Consider the following 26,397-nt stretch of genomic DNA (forward strand, 5'->3'; position numbering starts at 1 on the left):
GAGACGGGTGCCAGCCAGCGAGCTGGCATCATTTCACCACCCCTCCGTCATGAAAGCAGCCCACATCTTTGTCTATTTCTTGTGGTGACCACACTGTGGCAGATACTTCCTCACATTGAAGGGCAGGGCTGGCTTGCTAGTTCCAGTTATTCTGCTCAAACCTGAATGATGCTGAGTTCAATGCATGTGGAAGACAACTATTGTCCAACTGTAATCCGTGGGAATCAAGAGCCATGAGATACTACTCACCAAGAATTTCTTGTGTTATTATCTACTTGCCTGAACACCAGAAAGGAAAACACAAACCCACCTCAAACCTTATCCTGAGATTCTAATAGTATTTGTAATTTAGACTATTCCACACATCAAATCTTTGCTCTAGAGATAAGTAAGAGGATGAATTCATTGTGCTTAGATCAGAGGTGATTAATGACCAAGAGTACTTAAAGGGCATTTGTTTAAAAACAAAACAAAACAAAACAAAACAAAACAAAACAACGTCCTAAGTGGGATGGAAGTGGTCCACGTTGATGATAAGAGCTTCCTTCTCAGTTCTGATTTCAGTCTAACAGCTATTCCCTGTTTGCTTTAATATTTCCTACCCGCCACTGACCAGTCACCTCTGAGGTCATGATGTGCTGGGCAAGGGAAAAGACGGGCGCTTTCCAGCTTACCATCGGGCCAGAACACACAGAACGGAAAGTGTGGGAGCCCTCCAACATGGCTGACTATATTTAGAAATGCAAACGAGAAAAGTAGGGAGGAGCAGTTAAAATTCTACAGCTGAAACTGCGCGTCTTTATGAGAAGGGTCAAACCTAAGATCAGACAAGTGAGAAACGCAGAAGCAGGAGCTCACAGAAAAGTCAGCAATAAAGGACTTGTAAAAACCGTGACCAGGGCCATGGAAAGCAGGAGTCTAAGCAGGGAGAAAAGGAAAATAAGTTATATAGAACCACGCTGCTCAGCTCTCTGAGGGCTGACCTGCAGAAGAATGCTTGGTACTAAACTTCAGACAGGAAGTGAGCATTCTGTCACAATCCATATGCTGCTGCTTACATTTTTGTATCAAATGATTGTTGCACAGTAGGTAATAAATACTCTATCACATCTACATAGTCACCCCCCCAAGAAATAGTGACTATAGAATTTTTCTTGAAAAATTCTCTTTAGAAATTCTTTAATAACACAGAAGTTTTATCATCTTTTTCATAAAACTAAAATACATTTGCTAAAAAAGAAAAAAAAAAACCCAAAATACATTTACCATAAGCTCCAAGAAGAGATAGTAAGACCACATTTATCCCCTAAGCCTCAAGACATAGTATTATTTTGAAGCTCAAGCTGGCCCCAAACTGTAGTCCAGGGAGGTCTAAAGCTCAAGGTGGCAATTCTCCTGTCTCTGCTTCAGTGGTTCTGGTATTGCAAGCCAGTGTATCTGCCAAAGCTCGCCTTTAAACACTTTTTCCTGGGGATGACCTTAGATTATTTTTTTTTAATTACTCAAAGGTTCCATATTGTACAATCACAACTTCACAAAATGTGAAATATCAAAACAGATTAGCCTACACGGCTGACAGGGATTCTCATTAAACTTGACGGAAGTAATCCACAACAGGACCAATATTCTTAGTATTGGTCATATATTTCCGAGATCATTTAAGCTCTGTTTTGAAAATGCACATTCCATTACAAATTGTCTCAATCTATAATTCTGGCAGAAAGATCAGCAAAATAAATGCATGCATTCCAGACTTTTTTTTTTTTTTTTTTTTTACATTTGCAACATGCAAGCAAGTCCATTACCATATTAAGTCGTCTTGGTACTACCTTGCCTTGTTTGTGTGGTACTGTGCCATGATTATATAAGTAAGGGAGATCTACAAAATACCTTTTACATAAAAACTGTGGTATTTTTCATTAAAAAGAATAAAATCTCTTATTTCAGCTTGGAAGTCTCAAACTGAAAGTTATTATTTTATATGCTAACAAAATTGTAATTTCAAAGTAGAATTTCACTTTATGTTTCTATTCTAATAATTATCACCTTTTTCCATCTTTGAAATTCTGATATTCTTGTGTGCCTGGACATTAATTATTCTAACATTTCTGGAGTCAAGCAACCCCTGCAGACTGTTTTCCTCAAAGTTGGGGAGGCCCATATACACATTAAGGCAATCAAAAGATTTCCTTATATGGTGTCCTTTCTGCTCTTCGTGGCACAACCCCTCCCCCACGACTTCCTAGGAAAGGTGTCCGTGCCAAGTGTCCTGCTGAGTAAGTGCCACCACCTCCCCCAGGGTGGATTTCAGCCTGGGATGGTGCTGTGAACAGTCCTCCAGGGGTGCGGGAGTGCTAGAATGGAGAGATCCCAACCACACTGAGTGCCTGCCCGGTAGGAGATGCCGACCTTGTCACTCAGTTCATGGTTGGCATGGAGGAGCTTCTGCTTCGGCTAAAGTAAACCGAATTAAAGGTATAGAGCCTGGCATATTTGGAATACAGCTTTCTCTCCAAATCACTCACTCGCTCAGCATGTGTGCCTTTACTAACAGCCTGCAGCATTTAGCAAGAGAAGGATGAATAAGGCATGGTCTCTCATGGGAGCTCCTGGGAAGCACTATCATAGACAATGACAAACACAGTGGGAACAGCAACAGTGTGCTGGAGCTGATAAAGGCCAGCTGGCATGAAGACACTGACCATAGCTCTTAGCTCTGTCTCCAGATTTTTAAAGTGGCACCTTGAAAGCAGCCGTGAGGGACAATTTATACTGTGGAAGCCTGCAAATGATACAAACCACGGTCTTCTTCTCCCAGGATATAGGTTATTAAACATCTCACAGCATATCACTGCTTGAAGTCACAAAATGGTAATACTTAAGAGTTGAAAATCACTGTTCGAATATCTTGGAATGATCACAGTGAAGGATAAATAAGCAGGGAGAATAGAGAAAGAAATAGGGAACATTCCCCATAGACAGTTTCCAAATATGTGTGCAACAACCACTTACAAACATTCAGGTAACGGCTGTGCCCAAACATCCAGTACGAATGGAGTGTTTAGATACACTGGATGATTGTCAGGTTGGGTGAGAAGAAAAGCAGGCAAGGGCTGATGCTAAACTGAAAAGGTTCCAGCAAAGGAATATACATAGACAGCAAAGTTAGGCACTCTCACAGAAAGGACAGACATAAACTGAAGCTACTCTGCCTGGAACTGAGGAAGCAAAAAATTATTGTGACTGGATGGGTTGCTATCTGCATAAGATGCTAGCTGTAGGAAATCAGAGATGGGCACACGGGATACAGGCATTACAGTGCTTTCGACTTTCTAATCGTGTTGAAATATTTTTGTAATAAAGGAAAATACAGTAAAACTATACGTGGAATAAAGTCGGTTTTGTGAGAAAAGTGAGAGAACGGGTTTGGGAGCAGTGCTGCCTCGGTCCAATCCTTCCTCATGTGACTTGGATGCAGAAGCTGACTAAAAGAGGCCGTGAATGACAGGTCTCCCTGGGATTGCGTTCTCTACCAAAACAATGCTGCAGAAAACCCAACGGAGAAGATACTGTCTTCAAAGTGCAATTGAAGAGATCCTGAGTTGGTTAAGTACAATCTTACATGTATAAGAAATGAAGTTAACTATTTCTGGGGAAACTTTACAGTCTTGCCTTCTAAAGAGAAATGTTTTCATATTAGCCTTTGTGGGAAAACCCAATCTTAAACATTATTACAGGGCTGGAGGGATAACTCAGTTGTTAAGAGCACATATTGCACTTGAACAGGACCTAAGTTTGGTTCCCAACACCTATATTGGGCAGCTGATATCTGCCTGTAACTCCAGCTGCAGAGTAATCAGTGCCCTCTTCTGGTCTCTCTGGGTACCTGCACTCTCATACACACACACACACACACACACACTCACACACAAAAGCAGGCATGCATGCACCTTTCTAGTGTTGTTAAATTAAACAATTCACCACTTTGGGAACTATAGTATCTGAAAGCACTATTCTATCACAGACCACTGTCAGACTGCTAGTTAAGTAGAATTTAGGAAAAACTTCAGATTTCACTTTAGCAAAATAGAACAATAACTGAATCTGAAGAAGGTGTGAAACAAAAGGAGTTAAAATATGAACTATCTTAACCGCGACATTAGAAACAGCTTGCCTTAGTGTGAAAGAGAACATGATGGTAGATGCATGCTTAAAAGCCTGACATAGTCAGTTTTTACAGTCATTTAAAGATGATGATGACATTTATGAATGGTGTAGAAGGTCTCATTTGGGAGAATACATGTCCCAACTTTTTGGTAAGCCATTCCTAAGCCTTGTCTTCCTTGCCCTTTTATTCTTGACCTAGCCTGACAACAGCAAACTTGAGCTTCTACGATACAAGGCTTGCCATTGCTTTCCAGACGGCACTTCGGCATCGTGCTTCACTTTGGACCAACAGTTGTGCTGAGTGCTCCATCACATTTTGCATTGTAATCCAGAATCCTGGATTATAGGAGGGAACCTAAGTGCTTATTACGATAGAAGTCCTTCAAAACCGTAGCCCTCAAACAATATCCCCTATAGATTACTATCCCCTCTCAAGGTTTACTAGTTGTAAAAACCATAATACTATAAACATAATCACTTTTAAGTGACATGGCTGTATCACCGTTGTCCACAGCATGTTTTATATTAGCAATTTAATTCCCATTATCATCCATTTTCAAAAAAAGTCCATGAACAAGATCTTCATTGGTACTTTTTGTACATTATTCCATTCCATCTTTGAAATTGTATTTCCATTTCAACTTACTTAATTTTAGTGCATTACAGACTTAAACTTTAACGATTTTTTTAAAGGTTTTAAATTTTCTAAGACAACTGGTCCTAAATCTTCAAAACTTCAGAATACCTATCCTAACTATAATTACTTCACAATTCAGCTGGACAGCACAAACACATGATGCTTATTATCAGTGTTTAGTATGCAAAGAACTAAACTTTATTGGAACTGATCTCTGAGTGAATGGGATGAGAAGGAATTGACACTGTTTTGATTAAGGAGACTTCTTTACTGTTCCCAGTGACTGGGTCCAGGGAGACCACAGTAATAAGAATGGGCAAAGGCAACTGAGAAAGCTGTCATGAAAACTCTAGGCTCCAGGTCAGGCATGCTCTCATGCTGATTGCTTTTTGGACAGAGGATGTGATGATGGGGTCCCTGTAAAGTCTCCATGAACTGTCTGTGGTGAGGCAGGTAGAATACATACTCCCGCCTGTAGGCTATCCTGGTGACAATTAGATTACTGTCAGGGTTAATGCTTGTTTAAACCAAAACTAAAAGACAGAAAAGTTCTTCCAAGCATAGGTTGGGGTTCTCCTTCGTAATGAAACTCTGCTACATAACCACCCGCAGTTGGAGCCTAGTGCCTATCCACTGTAAGCCACCATTTCTCTATTTTTCCCGTAAGTATTGTGACTTAACAAAAAACTCATGACTAATAGGTAACCATGGTATGATATCTGACACAAGGCTACTCTAATATCCCTCTTTGAAAGTCTCTGAATATCATTTAAAATGAAAATGGATCTATCTACCCATCTATCTATCTATCTATCTATCTATCTATCTATCTATCTATCTATCTATCTATCTATCTCTTCCCTGCTATCTAACAGATTTTAAGGAAGGAAAGAAAGCCCTGCCTGTCTACTTGCCTTGTCATAAAACATAAGTGAATTCTTTGCCTGGATAGCCTTAAGAAGGAATGGACCTACCTGCCTGATTCTAGTCACTACCTGGTCATTTCCCACTTACCTAAAAGTACTTCACTTACAAACTCCAATTTTATTCTATGTACTGTTGTTCCCTGAGTTGGTGTGTTCAATCAGCGCAGTGGTTACTGAGAAAGACCACAGAAATGGACCACATCTGTAATTCTCACTGGGATAAAAATTAAAGACTTTAGAGACCCTCTCTAAAAATGTCAAGGAAAGGCCACCTAACCCAAGTGTGCCTTACCAATAACATTTAAGCTTCTCTGTTTATCAGAGGAGAAACTAAGAGCCTACAAAGTTTTAGTTGGGGAAATCCCTTTGTCAAGGCAAATAAAATAAAAAAAAACATTAATATTTTTTATACTGAAAACAGAAAGTTTAAACCTAGTAACTGTCAAGTTAATAAGTAAGCTTATTTTCTAGGAATGAGGTAATTATCATGGCTGGTATCTCTCCAAAAACTGGCTACAGATGAAGATGTAATGACTCTATCAGAGCTCTATTATGGTCCTGATTAGGCATGCATTCTGTCTTGGTAACTTTTTATTATCATCTAACACAAACTGGGAAAAGATAGTTTCAACTGAGAGACTGCTGAGGTCAGACTGCCCTGTGGACATGTCTTCTGGAACTGCCTTAATTGTTGATTGACATGCGAGGGCCCAGCCCGAAGCAGGCAGTGCTACTCCTAGGTAAGTTGTTTTGAGTCAGCAAAGCGTGCCAGGAAACAGCTTTCCCCCATGGGTCCTGCCTCTAGGTTTCTGCCTTGAGTTCTGGCCCCGACTTCCTGCAGTAGTGGGCTATGATCAGGAAGTGTGAGCCAAATTATTTTCTATCCAAGTTGCTTTTGGTCATGGTCTCAGCAATAGAATGGAAACTAGAACCCATGCTAAGTACTGTGACAAAGCATACCAGTAAGAATGTAATTCAGTACCCTGGGGTTTTATACATTTAATATTCTAATGATACTTTAATGTCCTCTCTGAATGCCCACTAGTTGAATGGGAAATGTGGGTAAATGCTGCGAAGTGCTAGGTTTGTCTCATGCATTATAGTGTAGATAGAAAGTCACATGACAACATACATGTCATATGTGAAACAGAAAAGAAATGCAGCTTATGACGCATGGGACAGAGAATGATCCAGTCACAGTGGCATGTGTCAAGCTTATTTCAAACAAGCCTATTTCAAGATCTTCTAGTGGTTCACAATGTAGGCAAGGTGTTTTGCCGATGAAGAGGACATGCAGTGAGGCTTTTGTCCCTTTTTACTCTCACCTCCCCCCCCCCAAAAAAAAAGAAGGGAAAATGAGAGCGGATTTGGGCTGCCATCAGCGCAGAGCGGCAATTCACAGAGCAGTGAAGGCAAGTGATGACAATATGTAGGGGGTACTGTGCCCGAGCCAGTGAGCTTACTGTGAAAGTTCAGACAGTGTACTGACTGACTCAGCCATTCCTTTAAGTGAAGTGGTGTGCAAGAGACAGAGCAGTACACTGGTTAAGAGCTTGTGCCCTAGAATAAAAGACCTGGCTGAAGCCCTTGCTGTCACACTGGCCACTCTTCTATTTTGGGTGACTTATTGTGGAAGTCTTATTACATCTCTTTTCATTATCTATACAATAGTGTTCTGTATGCACTACTTGCATCATTTCCTACAATACTCAAAACACAACTACATAGAGGTGGTTCTGTTAATCACCATTTGAAGGAGACACTCACAAAGGCTTTATTTGTTTAAAGCCACCATCTGAAAAATTACGCCACAGCTAGGGTTCATGAAAACAGCGTGTTGCCGGTTTCCTTCAGAACTATGTGGAAGAATTCAGAAAGCAGCATGTTCAGACGGCCAACCTTCTCTATGTCTGAATGCAGGTACAAAGCTACCCACTGCGGTGCTTGGTGCTGGTGCGTGGGAAGTGCTCAGATATGCTGGCTGTAAAGAACAAGATGCTTGAATCCTGTTCTTTCAACCGTGACATCTGTCTCTGTATAAGGAAAGACTGATTACATGATCCCACTGACTATCAAGCAGCTCTGGAATGGGGCCTGCTCTTGCCATCCAAGCTCAAGGATAGGCTCCAGAACACAAAACTTACAGGAGAATGCCTAGTAAGCTCTCAGAACAAAGGGGACCAAAAACAAGCAAGATTTCTATGTCTAGGGAGTTCAAGAGGTTGATGGGGGAGAAGGGAGGCCATTTTCTCCTGAGCTAAAGATAGAATAAAACAGAGTGTTCATAAGAGAACACAGACCATATCATTGAAAAATAATTTCAAAACTATATAATTTAGAGTATTTATACAATTTTTGCTGTTGCTGCTGTTCGTTTTTAGAGACACAGTTTCTCTGTGTAGCCTTGGCTGTCTTAGAACTCACTCTGCAGGCGAAGCTAGCCTTGAACTCACAAAGATCCATTTGCCTCCTAAGTGCTAGATTAAAGGTGTGCACCATTACCACCAGGTGTATTTATACACCTTTTAAAGTATAACCATTAAATGTGTAGTAGAGATCAAATACATTCTCTGAGGAGAATGATTCCTATACGTTGGACTCATGAGAACAGTTCCAATCTTTTATTTATCAGGTTATAGAATATATAAGGACAGATACTTACTGTGATATTAAAATTAAGGTGTTCCATATTAAATTTTTATTAGTTTCCAATTGCTGCCATTTTTGTTCTGTCATAGAAGAAGCCACATATTTGCTTTTTTTTTAGTTTTTGACATTACATATACCATTTCTTCCTTCCTTTTCCTCCCTTCAAACCCTTTCACACAGTCCTCCTTGCTCTATCATCTGGTGTCTGATTGCCAAAGTTATCATCTCAAGATTTCATTTCTCTGGCCAGAATTCTGTCTCCCATTATATTTGCAGTTTTGTGTGCAAACACTTTGGAACAGCTGTGTCCAACCTGCCCCCTCACCCTGGCTCTCAAGCGCATACCCGAGGTTTCTCCTTCTCCCTCATTGGGTTGCCTTCTTCGGGTCAGCTCCTTACTGAGTCAGCAGTTTTAAGGGCCAGCCCTTGATTTTTCTTTTCTTTCTTTTCTTTTTTTTTTAATTCTTCCTCCTCTATAAGCAATTCTGGAGGCCTAGTTTACTCACAATGTTTTCACCATTATGAGTCTATCATCAACCCAGATTTCTTGTTTCAGAGGCTTGTTTTTTTCAACCCCTGGTGGGCACTCTGAGTTAGTGGTGCCATTTGTTACTCAAACATGCAGATAAAAGAAGTCATCTTCCTCAAACTGACTTAGTATCCCTAAGCGATATCAGCTCCGTGCCTCCTTCATTTGTACCATCACAATTAGCTTTCATTTCCACTGCTACTCAGTCTCAGTTCTGTGAATTCAACTGAGCTGAGAACAGTTTGAAATGCTTAGGAGTTCTTTTGAACAGTTTCCTTTAAATTGTGTTTTAACCTTTGTTTAGATCTAACCACTTCAACTGAGATAATTTACCATGTTCCTAAATTATACCCCTGTTCATCCTTTATTTATGTTCATGCATGACTTCAGGCCTGAAAATTCTGCCTTTATTATGTTAACTTGTTTTCAGGTTATGCTTGAGTGTAGCCAGAAGGAGAGCCACACAGCCAACCCAGAGAGCTCTCTGTGCTTTTATCTCTGTTTTACATTTCTACATAAATATCTGATTTATTCTGGGGGCATATTATTCTGGGGGCATATGCCTGGTGCCTTTACACACAAAGCCAAGTGTTTGATTTTAGCATTGTAAAATAAATACAAGAAACAATTAACAATTATTTCACGTCCTCCCTAACCTGTCAATTATTACAGGGCACACAATTTTCCTCCCTATATTGTGAGCCAAAGTGTTGTATAAGTGGCTTGGAAATAATAATCAGAGACATGAGAACAGTTCTGAGTGGGAAGTTCTTCAGCATGAAGCAGAGGCTTAACTGATTTGCCCCTTTAGATTATTAAAGTAAAAAAAAAATACAGTTACATACTGTCACAACTTGCTGAAAGTAATCCCAAGTCTGGTGATAAATTCTGAATACTTAGAGTCCGGTAACTTGTGTCAAATGGTGTCATGTGTAGTAGGTTGAGCACCTGTCATGGCATAAAAACACAGGGCTACCCCAGGAGCCACTAAAACGCCACACCAGACTCTAAAGTCCCTAGCTTTATTCTTTACAAAAATCCATGTGTGAGTTTTTAAAGCAAGATAAGTAGAAAGCTACTCTGAGATCTGTGATGTTAGATATAAAGAATTACCTAATAATTCAGAGCAAGACCATTTCTTTGCACACAGTTGAAATGGTTTCACAGAAGCATGGGGAAATCTGGTCAGCTCAGTATGGTTGGCGACTTGCTTGTGGTCAGCATTAGGATAGGAAAACATGTGGCTAAGGACAGGGATTCTACCATGTGGCTTTCGCTTTAGCTGAAAGCAGAGACAAGAAATTCTAATTTAATATTGTCTTTCCAGGGCAGCCTGGAACTATAGTGGGTTTCAAATGCATTCCTTTTTATTATTCTTTTCTTTCTCATGCGGCGGGATTTCAGTTTCATCTCCACAACATTTTCTTGTTAGCGAGGCTTATCAAATATCACAGTCTCGAACATAATTTGTATTTAAGGGGGGGAAAAAGTGATCTCAGAGTCTGTGACTTCAAGACCTAAAAGCAAATCCCGAGTGAGCGAGTGTGTCTCACTCACAAATCTGTGGCTCGCTTTCTGGTATTCTCCGCCATTCCGGCTTTTTTTCACCATGGTAATGAACAAAACAGAAGCCTTGGTGCTGAAAACCCTTCACTTCTGGGATCACTTACGACTCCTTGTTTAAAACGAGTCTTCTTCATAAATGAGGATTAACTAGCAAACGAGAGTCACCTGTTTGAGCTTCATTCCTCTCTGAAATGTTTGGGTGAAAAATGAGCCTAAACTGAAAGCAGACTCTTGTTTCATCATCCAAAATCAGAAATGGAAAGGAACAGGGGCCGTAGTACATATAAATTAGGGGCTCAGAAGACACTCCATGGTAGTAAACTTTTTCCAAACTTTTCAAGATAACGGGCAGGCAGTCTGTATTTGGCTTTCGATACTGGGGGAAGGGAAAACAAAACAAAACACCACAGGCAGATACAACAGCTGCCCTGTTTTAGGCAGACTCCTCCTAAGTCAGAAGCTAATGGAAAGAATCATGGTATGACCAGGGGCCTTTCTGTGTGCTCACACACACTTAAACTTTTCACACAAATGCAACATCTCAGAAAAGATGCAGAAAGGGACGTTGAGACAGGCAGATGGAAACCATCTCTTGTATTACTCTTTTGGGTGCTAAGAACAAGGTCTCAACACTGGCCCAGGCTGGCCTTGAACTCACAATCCTGCTGTAGCTTCTCAAGTTCTGCACTAATGTTTATGGGCAAAGATAACGCAAAATCCAGCGCTATAAAATATTCTATATCATAGTTAACAATAACACATATATTTATACATTCCCTCATTATCTCTCTTCCTCCTTCCCTCCCCCATCCTCCTCTCCTTCTAGATCTCTCTTTCTTCCTAAGCATGCTGAGTCCAAGGAAGAGATTTAACAATGGTAATCTTCGGTCTTGAACATCTCAGGTATCTGAGAACAAGGCAGATGCATAAATTAGTTTGCACTCAGGCTGTCGCTTTACTAGCTATGTGTCTTTATCCTGACAGATTTTTTTCTTTGCTTCCTATGTTAAAATAGGGACAATCATAGTACCTCTATTAAAAGTTTGTCTTCAAGGTTAAACATAATAAAAACAGCACAATAAATTGTCTAATAACCTTAAAACAAATCATACTTAATAGAGGGTGTTTTTTTTTCTGTCCAACATGACAAAATTAATGGAAGTGTTTATTATGTACCAGCAAGTAAGAATGATGGGTGACACTTTTAAGTGTCGGCTGCTGTCACTCAGCAGCAGCATCACTAAATGCTGAAGGGTAGGCGACAGACCTGGAAGGCAACGCGAGGGATCCCTTCTTGCTGAAGGCTTTGCGGACACTTAGAAGTCAACCTGATATGACAGGAACATGAGCTGCAGGCTCCTATTATTACCTCTGACTTTTTAGTTGCCACCGGATATGGGCAGAATATTGGGAAGGGCTAGATAAATCACTCATCGAGGGGGGGCCCCACCTAAAATAAGCAGCAGTTGAAGGAAGAGCTTTAATTGAACCCTTTGATGTCTGCAGCAAACAGACAAGGAGCCTGGCAGGAGTCCAGGGCCACCCCTCAATGACAGACGGGCTCCAAGCATGGCAAAGACACAGAGAGAGAGAGAACTTCAAACTTCCTCAGAGCTGGGGATGTGCGAATAAAATAAACTCAAATACATGCTGCAAGATCCCAAAGAAATCAAAGCACTCTGGGGTGTCCCCCAGAACTGTTCTTTGGACATTGCAGGAACCCATTCATTTTTAGGGTCTTGATAAAATAAACTGATAGGATTCACCTTGTTTGGCCAGTCCAAAATGGACAGCACTCAGAGTTGAACAAACTTGCCATTAAAACATTTATCTCTGTGTATTTCTCCTCTTGGTGGGGACCATTTCTGAGAACTGAGCTACGTTTCAGTCATGCTCAGAGCCATGAAATGAGAGGGTAGCATCCATTAGTATTCAATTTCATCTGTTTCAGACTCAGCATCCTGAGACCCTTAACTTTCAAACAGGACAGACCCTGAAACTGCCTTCCACCTAAGAGAGAGCTGCCAGGCTTGTGCTGGTGCTGGAAGATGCTGGGTGTTCCTACAGTTTATGTATGAATATCTACACTGAACGTTCTTTTCTCTCCTTGCTTGCAGACTGTTCTCATCCTACATGCAGAAACAACAAGGCACAAAGCAGAGAGAAAGCGAAGCATCCTCCTGAAGGATTCGGCTTCTCATCAGTTGAAACTGGGTGCAGATGGCAGCTTCCCTTATGGAATTTCATTGTTCTTTAGTTACTTTAAACCTTTTAAAAGTGTGTGTGCGCATGCGTGTGTACGCGCAAGCGCACATGCATGTGCATGTGATATATGTACTTGTTGGTGTGCGTGCATGAGCACTTGTGTGCCTCTGCACTTGAAAGCCAAAGATCAACGTCAGGTGTCTTTCCTTGACCTCTCTTCACTTTGTCTCCTGGGTCAGGATCTCACAGACTGGAGGCTCACTGATTAGTTTAGATTGGCTGGCCAGTGTGCTGCAGTGATCTGCCTTTCTCCGTGCCCCCAGCTCTGCCACTGTAGGTATGGATCAGATCATCCCTTGTGGCTTTTAAAGTGAGTGCTGGGAATCAGAATTTAGGTCTGCATTAGCTGTGAAAACTTCCACAGCCCCCAGGTGCTTCTGGGAATCTTGGATGCTGTGCTGTAAGGGAAACCAGGGCCTGCAATGCCACCATGTGCTGTGGAGGCCCATTAGCTAGGGAGCTAGGGGAAATCTTTCCTTCTTGCTGCTCCCAACTCTTCTTTCTCTCCCCGTATTCACATCACATCACATCACATCACATCACATCACATCACATCACATCACATCACATCACAACGCAACAAACCCACTGAACGAAGTGAGTCCTTCTCTTTAGTCTGACTAGTGAACAATTTTGTAAAAGGGAGTAGGGGGAAAAAACACCTCACACTACCTGCTAAGAAGGTTATGTTGTGTCCAAGACCATAATGATAAGGACATATACCTTCTCCAAGAAGTAGATAACAACGCTTTTACTTCCTTCTGCTCCTCTCCAAACTTGTAGCAACTATACGGAGGAACTAGGTACTTTCAACATAGCAACCATTTTTGAAAGTATTAATGCTGCTTGAAAATTTGAAAGCACCAATCATGTGAGTTGAGTGCAGCTAGCAGAAGTGACTTTAGTTAAAGCAGAAGATGCTTTTCAAAAAGGAAAAAAGTATCCATTGATAGGAAGGTTGACAGAAACGGAGCCGTGAAGGAACAAGATTGCATCAATTCCCGCTGGCAAGACCAGCTGGGTCCTCCTCAGACCAACTCTTGCACACAAGTAGGGCAGTACTGTAGTACTGTTGTGGTCTGAAGGACTCACCTTAAATTTTAGAGGGTGGAGTGTGCTTAGAAAGAAAAATACATCTTCTGAGACTGACTGAAATGAATTCTTTTAAAGCAAAATGGCCCAAAATGTTTCCATATGAATGATAAGAAGGAGCGGGTAAGGAGCCAGCAGCCATGAGGCTCTAAAGCCCTGTCAGGTAGCCTATGAATCACAGCCTGTGAAGTCACACAGAGCTGACTTGTCTGGACTAAGAGCTCAGCAGATCATTGGCTACTGGAATGGATCAGGATGCAAATGCAATCATGTGTCCTTAGTCTGCACAGAGTATGCTTCATAACTTTTTTTTTATGAACTTGCTTAACATATCAATTTGCTTACTGGGATGTTTACTGTATGAATGCTAATTAATATTAATTTTGAAAGTATCTGCATTCAGAAGATAATGCCCCAAATTATGGAACTTGGCATGAGATAGTTATTTTGAACTGAAGGAAAGTGGGTAAGCCTTTAAATCAATGCTTTTCTGATTTCCTCCCACCCCTCCCTGCTTTTTCTCTCTTGAAGCATCCAGATCAGTGTCCCCATTTCCAAAGGCAAGCCATAAAACCTTAGAAAGTCCCCCCTTCCCTTTTGAAGGCACCCAAGCATGCTGAGGCGCATCTGGACAGACAGGCTCCTTGCCTTGTCCCCTAGCTAGTTCCCTCCCATCACAACCTCTTTATCCAGGCACACTGTTATTTATCTGTCCATTATTTATCCAAGTTAAGCCAGACAATCAGATGCTTGTTCTTAACGTTCTAAGTAGTTTTCTATGATGGCCCCATATGTTACCTAATACTCTGCATAAAATTCTTACACTTGTCCCCTAGTAAAGTGAGCAGGGCTGTCTCTGACATGGACTTTGTTGAATGCTTTCTGATCACCACCCCTATCCTATTCCTTTCCAATGTGGTACCTAAAAATGGTTTATGAGGACAGGGAAAGAAGATGAGAGAAGCTACAGAAAAGAGAAATTCTGAATTCCAGCAATAAGCTGCATGCTTAATTGGTATATGTTTAGATCAACTCTATATTCAATATTCTTTATTTATCAATTATATATATATATATAATTTACATAAGCACATGGGCATTTTAATTTTGGCTGAAACAATAGGCATTTTATACTTTTAGCTGTTATCAGAGTTAATACCAATAAAATATTAAATCATGCCTTCTAAATACTAACTTTTAGAAAAGGGCACAATCACCTTTTCTACTATTCATTTAAATTAATCAGAGTATCTACTTTTATCTTTGTCTTTGTTCTTCATTTCAAAATATCTTATTCTACTGACACTATCTATTTCCACATCAGTTCCTCAAAGAGGACTTTAGTATCTCTAAGGCACTAAGAAATCCAGAGTGTTCCACACAGGATAGGCCTTCTGACATAGGCATGAAGAAAGCTTGCTCTTGTGTGTTCTGGTCTTGCCACATCTTTGTCCCTTTCTTGCATTTCATGCGCTTCACCAGGACTCACCTCAGCACAAGCGTACCCAAATGAAAACGCCTTTCTTTACCACACACATCAAGATAAATGATAGGAGACAGTGCTAGGAGATAGGAGGTGAAAGCATATCCAATAGCCATGCGGGTAATTGAAAGATGGTTATTAAAATAGTTTACATTTCATCAGCAGTCTCAAAGTCATGGAGAAAGTCGCTCATGGTTTTATTTCTGACATTTTCTTGCCTCAGACAAACGCCTTCATTTTCAACATTATGATTTAAACATAAAACTGAAATCTTAAAGATTTATGAGTGGGGTTAGCATCGCGATCCTGAGTAATCACATGGCAAATGGAACGAGTACAAAGCTTAACCACTTACCGTCAAATCCATCTTCCTCCGACCCCAGCTCATCGTCTGAGCAGATGTTGAGGACATTCACCAGCATTTCAGTCACTGCCGCCCGACATGGAAGAGAGGAGAGACAGTCCCGGTTTCCAGCTATAACTTATTGCTCTGTCATCGCTCATTAGCAACTTCGGCAACAGCTTGTCTTAGCTAAAGTCGTTTCTATGCTTCTATCTTTATCCATGGCAACTGCATCTGTATCTGCCTTTATCCATCATATGAGATGACCCGCTGTCTGATCCCATGTAGACTTTTTAAAATTAAATCATTATTTCATCCTTACAAAACCCTCTACTAATACTTACTAAACACCAGGTCAACAGGAAAACAAAACAAATACTGGATAAGAACACCCTGTAAAGCTACAGGGAGAAGAGAACTGTCTTGGAATTTTGTATTTTTTTCCACAGTGATGCTGCCTGATCTAGATTAGATTACAGACTTCTGTTCAGCAGAGACTGAGCGAATGCCAGATTCCTTTTAGTTAATTTGTCTAATCCTCCATAGAATCCAGCTTCGTGATAGGTGAGTGGCTGTGTGTTTAATAAAAACTGCTGATGGATGAGCTAATACATTTGAAGTAGGTTTGGGAATATTGATTTTTTTAGAAATAAATATGTTGACAGAAATATAATTACATTTGATTTCCAAAAAGACTTTAAGCTACTTTGAGATGAACCAGAATTTAGTAAAGTAAATAGATGGTAATAGGTTTCTATAACATAGTGCTGAGTTTCCTTGCTGGCGATGTGCATGCCATCATGTTTAATGTTTCTTGAAATTTGGTTGGGTTTGCTCAAGCAGGTAACGAGAGGCCCAGGCATCTTCAGAAGCTGTTTTTAAGGCTACACAGCATTTCAAGAAATGTCCTTTACGAATGCCAACATTAACCTAGAATCTAATTTTCAAAGTTGAATCATGTTTCCTAACACAGCACTGATTTCTTTTAGAAAATACGGTGCAAATTTGAACAATCAACAGAAAGCACCCAGTGAAAGAGTGTTCTCTCAGGCCTGGTGGATGTCAGGATCCACAGCAGGCTACAGTGGAGATTGCCAGCACCTGTGAGCTCTTTGTGCATGAAGGACAACTTCTCCACTAACAGCTCCTTATCTGCCTTGTGGAATTATTATCAGATATTTACGTAAGACCACCCTCCCCAAATTTTGTAGAGTCTCAAAAGAAATGTGGCGTTTCTCTAAAAGTTGGTGTAAGAGCTGACTTTCTCAAGCACATGGAAATATATCTTCATACAGTGCCATGACCTTCTCATAGACCACACGGGAAGATAAGTGAGGACTGAGTCAGTCTGTCAGTAAGGTCTCCTGGCTCTAACTCCAGGGGCTCCTGGCTTTTGCATATTTATCTATCGATCGATAGATTTGTTTATTTGTTTTTTTACTGAAGTTATGGTTAAAGAATGAAAACAAGACAAGGGGGGAAGAAATGGAAGATGGCAGGAAGAGAGGAATGGCAGAAGGGACAGAAAAGCTCCTTTCTGAAAAATTGGTGCAAGCCAGCTACGGTGATCCTTTACACGCAAATGCCTCCTCTCCTTACCTTGTAACACACTAGGGCATGCTCTGCTCTTAATATGCTATGGGTCGGTGGCTTTGTATCTTGAACTTCAACATGCTGTAGGAACTACGCAGTGCCATACAATCATGCTTATTCACAAGAGAGGAATACAGGGGAAGCATGACTGTTCTAATTTGTGATACTAAACCATGGCTTTGGGACTAGAGAACCAAAGGCAGGAAGGAAAGTGTTGAGACCAAATACTACTTTATGCATGTTTTCGAGAGTGCTATTATTCAACTGGGCCTGCACCCATTCTCCACATTCCCTGCTGAGTCCACTCTCAGGACATGCTGTCGCAGCCCTCCTCCCCTGGTACACAGTGTGCATGTTATTTCTTAGATCGGACAACTTCTGTCTGAACGTTCCTGGACACATCTCTTGGCTCTTCCCAGGACATCTCCTTAAGAACAGCTCGGGACTTCACAGCATACCTTTCTCCCCGACAAATGGCAGCGACCAGGTGAAAACATCCATGAAATTTGGGAGCCAGTATGGATGGGGAGAACAGTTGAACTGCCTGATGTTCATCACGTTGTTCTCGTACTTCAACACCGCAGCTAGAACAAAAACAGCACGAGAGGACTTTGGAGTCAGTGTGCACCTCTGTCCTTACACGTGGCTTTAGCTGATCAAGAAAATTCCAAACCATGAATACCTCATGGGCCCTGATTTCCTTATTTATCATCCTAGGCCTTACTCCTTTGTGGGTGCTACTGTGTGTAAAATGTGTGGGTAGTCATTTGAAGTGGCATTATCTTTTGGAAACTATTCCTGTAACGTAGTTAAGCAATTATCAGGAATCAGATCAAGAACCTCCTGTAGCCAGGAACACTCTTGTCTTGCTTTTACTACCTGATGATACCAAAAAGGTAGCAATGCCAAGTGGGCCAGATATAATTTAATAAGCTCCCCAGATTCTGAACTCACTCTGCCTCTCTCTCTTAGCAAAAGGATACTTCTTAGGTATAACAATCAGCATAAATTACACCGCATTTTCTTATTGAATATAGTTAAGATATTTGGTTTTTATGCCTTGACTTTTGACTAGGCTGTGGCAGTCAAGGCCTCCAGAATCAAAGCTGCCAGCTTCTCTCTGCATGATATCTGTGGCCTACAAAGACTCTCACACGAGCATGGCTACTCTTACTTCCATGTACCCAAACTAGTCAATCCATGCAGGGTGAGCAGGGCTCCATGACAGCGGAGCCACATGCTTCAGTGGAGACCCAGCTTATGGATCAACAATATTACCTTATGGGACAGACTCAGGTTGAATTTACACCTGTTTTTTCTACCGACTGACCTTCCTGTTACTACCTGAAAAGACATAGAACAAATATGTTCTCGCTTTAATGCTTCCCTGTTTAATAATGATGCTATCTCATTTCCATCCTGCCTGAATTATACAGGATTTCATTTTTATTTTCGTTCCCTAGCATGATTAGTATTGCATCAATAGTGTACAAGGAGCAGATCCTGGATAATGTAAAATGGGTGATTTACATTGATTGGTTGAAAACACAGAAAGTTGTTTTATTACTTTGTATTTGTACACTGACTTTTATATGAAGAATATGTTACAGTGTGTGATTACAGATAACAGAACAGAAACCTTTAATATGTACTAGATGCCTTTACTGGGTTTGAGCTTCCACAGCAAGGCAGAGCCTCTTGTGTAATGCTGCCTTCAACACAGCAATGTTTTCAAAACTGATTCCTCATCAGGAATGTTTTCTGTCTCTGACGTCCAAGCTCTCCCATCAGCTCCACGAAGCCCAAACACTATGCATTCAGGGAAGCGCTTTCTGGTTCCCTTCGACAGACAGATCATCTTCTCTCCTTGAATTCTAGAAGCCTTTAATTTACACATGAATGGCACACTTGTCAGAGAATTTTGGTCAGGGTTATTCTACATGTATGCACTGGCTTAACTTCTGACCCTTTTCAGAAGGACAGATATCATAAAACAGGCTTTAGGTTTTTCTGTCTCCTGTACCATTTCACTCAGACTATATCTGAGAGGCTGAGACAGACCCTGCCAATCCCCTACAACATTCTTTCAAGCAAGTGGCCCCTCATTCCTTTGGTCTGCTTCACATACGACACTTCCTGTTGCTTGTCTCCCTGTGGATCCTGGATCTGAATGCATGTCAGATGGACAGTGTCTCTGAAATTGGGACTCAGGACTGTATAATATTTTGTGGCTTGATTTGTGTCAGAGTTCAGGAAAGACAAATCTTTTTATGTTATGATTTGCCTCCTGTATTAAACTGCATTCTAAGAGTGCTGATGTTTTTAGCAACTTGCATTTAGCTTGTATTTGTGCTCAGTGAGGCTTTTTTTTTTTTTTTCAGTGAGGCTTTTGCTTTGAATTACAGACCTAGCTGACTAATATGGCTCCAGAAAACATAGAATTGGGCACTTTGGGAACACAGATGGTACAGTCAGCACAGATAAGAAGGAAGGAAAAATTCTCCTCTAATAGAATGCTGAATTCTGTATATATTTCTGGAAATTGTGTTTGGCATTGTTCTATTATTTATACAACATCTCATTTGGCAAAACACAGCAAAACAAAACATAAAAACACCTTGACAAATGATCACATCAGTACTTATGATCTTCAGGATGAAGTATTTCTAGTGTCTGACATTAGTTATCTGAGCAAAAGATTCATGCTAATGGTTTTCAGGATTTGTAACCATTGCATTTGTTTTTATATCTTCAAAAGAATCTTGTAAGGCTCAAATCTGTCTTTTCAGAGTAATTGCTCCTCCACCTTCTGCTCCACAATTTTTAAAAACCAGGCTTGTGGTTTAGCAGGAGAAAAGAAAGGAAGGACGGTTGGTTCTTGCTAGCCACAGATTCCACCAGGCCTGCACACACAGGTCCCATAAGAAGGAAAACTGTGTCTATACCGACACGCACAGACTTCTTTTTCTTGCCACCTGTCCCCGAACAACTCAGCGACTTCTCACAGGACACTGCCACTGTATTATGAGTAATGCAGATGATGTGAGACATAAAAGATAATGCCTGTAGGTTAAGCACATGCTGTGCCATTTTATGCAAGGTCCTTGAGCATCTGTGGATTGTGGGATTCTCAGAATGTCTTAGAGTATATGCCTAGTTGCTACCCAGACATAACTAAACTGTGATTAACATTGCCATGGATGGAGAACAGGGAGAAGCTTTATGTAATATTTGATCCTCCAAAGAAATCTGACAAGCTGTGTGTGTGTGTGTGTGTGTGTGTGTGTGTGTACGTGCGTGCCCTTATCTTCAGACAGAGTAACAGCAGCAGGGAAATGGAGAAACTTGCTCAGATCACGCAACCTGCAACTGACACATTTCAACTGCTTTCCACTCAGCTGTGCCTGCCACCAAGCCTATGCCTTTCCCGCTATCCCCTGCTGGCCTTCATAAATTATACATGCATGGATGCTAGTCCTAGCCGTGATACCAACTCAACTTTAGACGTGGTATTCATATTTAAAGATGGTTCATCTTTTGCCAGAGTACATGCGGAAGTGAAATGAGATGAAAATTCACAATCGAAGGCTGCCCTGTTGAGTGAATTAAAGAGAAGTTGTGTTCTGTAGAGCAGTGCGGCAAAAGTGATTTATTTGTTTCAACGCTGACTCACTGCAGCTTCAGTACCTCCTGATGAAGCTAACGCTGCTTATTTTATTAATGATGGAAATGATACATTTCAATAGTAGCTACACTTAGCTTGTAGGCATAGCGGGGCACTCGGTTTGGACCTTCATACATAACATCACAAATCACAATGTTTTACTAAAGTGTTCTCTTTTTTCTTTGAAAATAAGGAAAGAGGTGAAGTAAGTTACGAACCCACACTTTCATACCAGTGAATGCCAACTTTGGCCCAAATACAAATCATCTATGTAGTACCTCCATACTTACCGTGATAACAAAGCATTCAATGTCTATCAGTCTTTGGACAGACCCCTCTTCCTTTTATATTACTCTCTTTAAAGAAAAGCAGAAGTCTGGAAGGCCCAGTGCCTAGACAGCTAGTATGCTCTATAACTAATTTCTTAGGACACTCAGGGTTACTTAATGTCCCTGGGTTAGGTCTCTTTCCTTACCTGAATATGTGGGTTTATCTAGAACAGTCATTCTCAACCTTACTGATGCTGAGATCCTTTAAATACAGCTCCTCATGCTGTGGTGACCCCCAGCCACAAAATTATCTTGTTGCTACTTCATAACTGTAATTTTGTTGCTCTAATGAATCGTAATGTAAATATATGATGCGCAGGACATATGATATGAGACTACTGCCAGGCAGAGATTGAGAAATATTGATTTACAAGATTGATATGACCTATTTCTTATTTGAATGGGATTAACAAACTTTCAGGAAAAAAAAACCTTATTATTAATACAATGACTGATCAATGTTCTCAGTATTCTGTAGGCTATTATTAATTGGACTTCTTATTCTCTGCATTAAAAAAAAAATCGAATCTTTAACTTAAAATGCAGAACCATAACAGACACTCTTTTTTCCAGTGACATGACATATTTGCAAAAGAATCCTTTGAACAATCCCACATATACAAGTTACTCATAAATTTTGGTGGTTTTTTTTTCTTCACAATAACTATACCTCATCACAGCGCATAAAAACTCAAGTTAATCTAAAACACCTACATCCAAAACTTCATGGTTAACATTTCATATTCCACTTCCCACATCTTCCTTCTCTGACACCTGCCCGTAACTGTCACCGGGATTACAAAGTGCAATTGGAGCCCCTAAAAGTGCAGGATCCTCTAACGTATCTGAGATACAAGCTCCCTTGGTGCACTGAACATAGTACGGATGATTATATTTCCACAAACACCGGAGAACACCTGCTATGACTTTGGGAGGAAACACACAAACAACAACAACAAAAACGAAAAACACGTCCTGTCTACCAACCAGGAGCTTCTCTATTCCACTGGCGATTTCCTAAAACCTCACATCACTTACACTTGTCCCAGAGGGATGCAGAGACACTGTGGGCCTTAAGTTATTCTCCATGACTTACAGCAGCCCAGACAGCACAGAAACAAATGGTTCTCTCTTGTAGCTGCAGGTGTGACAATCTGCAAGAAGAGCCTGTGATGCAATGGAAAGAATACTAATCATGTACATTTGGAGGCTTCACTGTTCACTCTTCTTGTGATGTCAGAATAAATCATTTTAGAATTATGCAGTTACTTGGTCAAATCATTTTATTGTACCTGCAGAACTCCATCTTCAAAGGCACAAAAGTATATTTCTGTATACTTAAAACCAGCAACAACGGGCCCTTGTGAAATGGATACTGGATCTTACTTACTTATTGCAATTCTGGCATACAAGGCAAAGACTCTATTATGGAGCTCTATCTTAAATCTTCCAGTACTATCAGTAGCACCACTGGCTTTTGTATCTAGTGAAGCCCAATGAATACAGCTATTACATCATTATTAAGAACCAGAGAAGCTGGCAATGAAGCAAAAATAAATGGCCAGAACAGCAAAATCAAAGGAAGACTCCCAATATGCCTAGACTTTTAACACTAATCTTTTTTGAAAGATATGAAGAACAAAAATCAAACAGAAAAACAACTTGAATTTTATTGTTTTTCTCACCGTTAACATCTTTCATTTCATTACCTGTAATTGATCATCTAGTTCCATGATAAAGAGATGGAGAAAATGGAAGTAAATGCAATAAAAGTGTGAAAGATGTAAATGGGGACATGCTAGAAGTACAATCATCTTAATCTATCCAGAAATAGCAAAAAAAAAAAAAAAATGCATAATAGATCCAGGATGTGATTTCCTTCCAATTTTTCCACCCACAGATACTCTAGCAGAAAAACTGGCATCACTATGTTCCTTTTGCAAAGTCCTACCTTCACAGAAGGAGGCAAAAACGCTTGGAGGGAAAAGTCTTGAGGTCAGACCCATGTGCTTGGAATACTTTCTAGCAGCAGTCTATGAGCTGTTCAGGATGCCACAGGCAAGGGCTTTCTGACGTTGGCAGAAATACTATGCATCCTGTCCTATCGACTGCTTTTGGGAGATCTGATTTCCATTTATTATTAAAGAATATATATGTATACATATATGTATGTATATACAAAACTTCTCCACAGTAGACTATGCCATGGTCTGTTGCATACTAAACCCGACTCTCACTTTAGTTTCTGGTTTCCCTATTAGGACCCGCTTGGTGCTTTTCATTTAAGACTGTAATAGCATTAACTGCTTAGGTAAAGAGCAACTTGTTAAGCCATGGTAGTTACATGTGGTGATGGACTGTCTCTGCAAGTCACTCTACCTCACACGCACTTAGGTGCAAAATGCATGCCCAAGCTATTTGTCAAGACAGATTTCAAGCCTTCAGTTTCCAGGCATTTTAAACCACAGTGTGCGATAGTGAGCTGGCTTGCTGTGTTATCCAGTACCTGACACTGAGTTTATCCCTCGCACATGGTTAGTCAGTCCCATGCAGTGAGCAAGACAACAGTCCTTACTACTATGGGTCAGAAACAGTATGCATGACTTGAAATGTGATCATGATTTGGTGGACTGTGAACTAGGCTATGTATTTAAGGGACATTTTCAGAAACACAAACATAGTGCAGATTTGCTGTGACGAAGCAAACTGACCACCAACTTACTGAGCTATTTATTTATTACTATTGCTTTTGTGTGGTTAGCAACCTAAGTCCTACTCTAAGTATCAGGCACACACAGGCATGCTGCCATAATCAGTCTGTGTATGCACGCTTTAGTCTCCCTCATCACCAGCCCGGAATGCATCTCTAACCTCCACATCGCTATTATTTGTATACGTGCACATCCTTCTTGGAACTTAAATATCTGTTTTAAACTTTGTTACAAACTCCTTTGTGGAAGATTTGGATGATATTATCTTAGGCAATGGAAAAAAGCGTGTGTACCAGATACTTCTATGAAACACTCAGAATGAATCTTAGGACTTCAATGTGCATGAGTGCACACACACTTGGGCACATGGTTCCCTCCTTTCTTTATCTGTAGATTCCAGAATTGGACTCTAGAGCTTTGCATATGCTAGATAAACACCATACCACTGTGCTATCTCCTACTCCTTCACGGTTTTAAAACGTGATTTCTGACCCAGGCCTTGTGTCGGCTGTATTACAGTGCGCTTGGTAGTTCAGGCAGGCCTCAAATGTGGAAATCTTCTGCCTCAGCTCCTATGTTTTACTTTTTAAGCACAGTACTAGGCAATTTTAAACACGGTGAGTATTTAGTTCCAGAACTTTGAGTAAAGTAGTTGAAGAAAGAGTGATGGAAAAGACGAAGATGTATAAATCCTTTTATTCATTTATGGTCATGTGGATCATATTTGGTATGAACTGATACTCAGTTGTGTTAAAGAAAAGATCAAAGAAAGGAAACAGAAAAAGTAGTGAACAGGTGAGAAACAGCAAGAAAGAGACAGTGGGTAAAAGACAAAGGTGCTTTCCAAGACAGTAACACCAGAACCGATTATGTACAAGCAGACATCTAGAGGGTGCAGGTGGGACCTGGAAAAGAAGAACCGTGTCTCCTCAGAACTAAAATGAGGTATATGGGCTTGGTAGTGACTCAGGACCAAGGATGTTAGAACGTAACAACAGAGGCCACCACAGGCTCAAGCTCAAGGCTGCCCTGTAATTGTACACAGACGGCTATCTCCTGGGCACGGGGACCTGCTAACACACATCCACATGCCTACCATCCACATTATTCTCCACAGGCGAAACTTCATGCAAAACTAAATAACACAGTCTGGGGGAAGCCGAGAGGCTCTCATGGTCTGTGGTTTCCGGGTGATGATTCCCAAGTGACCAAACACCCAACAATTCAGTTTGGTTACCTCTGTTTTCTCTCCTAAATGCTGTGTGGAGATTCCTAGACTATTAGGTTTCAGTCCAGTGTAGTAATCTAATCAATCACTGGTCTGATTCAAGATGCATTTCAGTGTGTCAGAATCCAGTTGTTCTTGTTCAAGTAGCAAAAGAGCACTCAGTTGTGGATGTGTGGGAAAGATACAGGATTCGACATGATAGAGAGGAGGCACAGCAACTCAGTAACACATAAATGAAAAAAAAAATTAAATCAATAAAAAATGGAAGCTAAGATTTGGGTAGAATGGGTAATGTTGCTTGCCCTAAGGCACCTTTCCAGGATCACTTTATTTCTTTTAACTAACAGAATGGCAATAGAATTTACTCTTATTACTTGTTATTCTTATTAAAATTATTTTGGGGGGGATATTCTAAAACTATTTTAAGGCTTGGTGAGAAGCTGGAGACGTGGCTCAGCAGTTAAGAGCACTGGATGATCTCTAAAGGACCTGCGTTGGGTTCTCAGCACTCACATAGCACACAGGTCCCAACCTTCTGAGCCTCCCAGAGGGCCTGGTGGCCTCTCTTGGCATTTTTGGATACTTCATGTACATGGTACACAGATATGTACTCAGGCCGGACACCCATATACATAAAACGAAACATGAAGGCTTAAAAACATTTTAAGTAATTGTTAAACTAGCTTACAATGCAGTATGTCTCTCTCTACTGCACTTTCATAAGGAGCTCAATTCACACAACCCTGAAGAGTGAAATTTAGCATGTTTCATAAGCAATGAACAATGAAAAGCAACTATCTTACTTGTGCTACTACTTTGCTGAAGTTTTGTAATTACCTCACTGACTAAGCTCAATACATAGTGGTGCTTTTTGCAAAAAGTGGGAATGCTGTTACAGCAATGACGCATGAATTCTGTATGGAATATACAGCGAGCGGAGGCTGGAGAGATGGCTGGGTAGGCAGTGTCGCTGGCATGCAGGCTGGATGACCTGAAGTCAGTGATCAGGTTCCATAAGGTGACGGCAGCCAGATGCCTCCAGAGAGCTTACCTCTGGCCTCCCAGGCATCCTGTGGCAAATGCACACCTGTACTTGCACACACTTACATACGCAATGCATTAATTAAAACATGCAATGGGAGTGATTAAAATTATTAAACCTTCATGTGTGGTTTTCTATCTTACGTGTGATTTTCTATCTTACCTTTTTTCCAC

At 40.7% G+C, this 26,397-nt stretch overlaps 1 protein-coding gene across 2 annotated transcripts in view; it reads right to left on the reverse strand.

The window, feature by feature from the left end:
• The window catches only part of Ppp3ca (protein phosphatase 3 catalytic subunit alpha), a 285,924-nt gene that overhangs the window by 17,586 nt on the left and 241,941 nt on the right, over positions 1-26,397 (reverse strand). For both annotated transcript variants that reach the window (XM_060392658.1, XM_060392657.1), the window contains exons 9-10: positions 17,709-17,834; positions 15,670-15,744 (exon numbers count right to left, since the gene is read on the reverse strand). In XM_060392658.1, the coding sequence (XP_060248641.1) occupies positions 15,670-15,744; positions 17,709-17,834 (201 nt within the window). The remainder of the gene's footprint in view (positions 1-15,669; positions 15,745-17,708; positions 17,835-26,397) is intronic.

Source organism: Meriones unguiculatus, chromosome 10 (assembly GCF_030254825.1).
Source record: "Meriones unguiculatus strain TT.TT164.6M chromosome 10, Bangor_MerUng_6.1, whole genome shotgun sequence".
Taxonomy (NCBI): Eukaryota; Metazoa; Chordata; class Mammalia; order Rodentia; family Muridae; genus Meriones; species Meriones unguiculatus.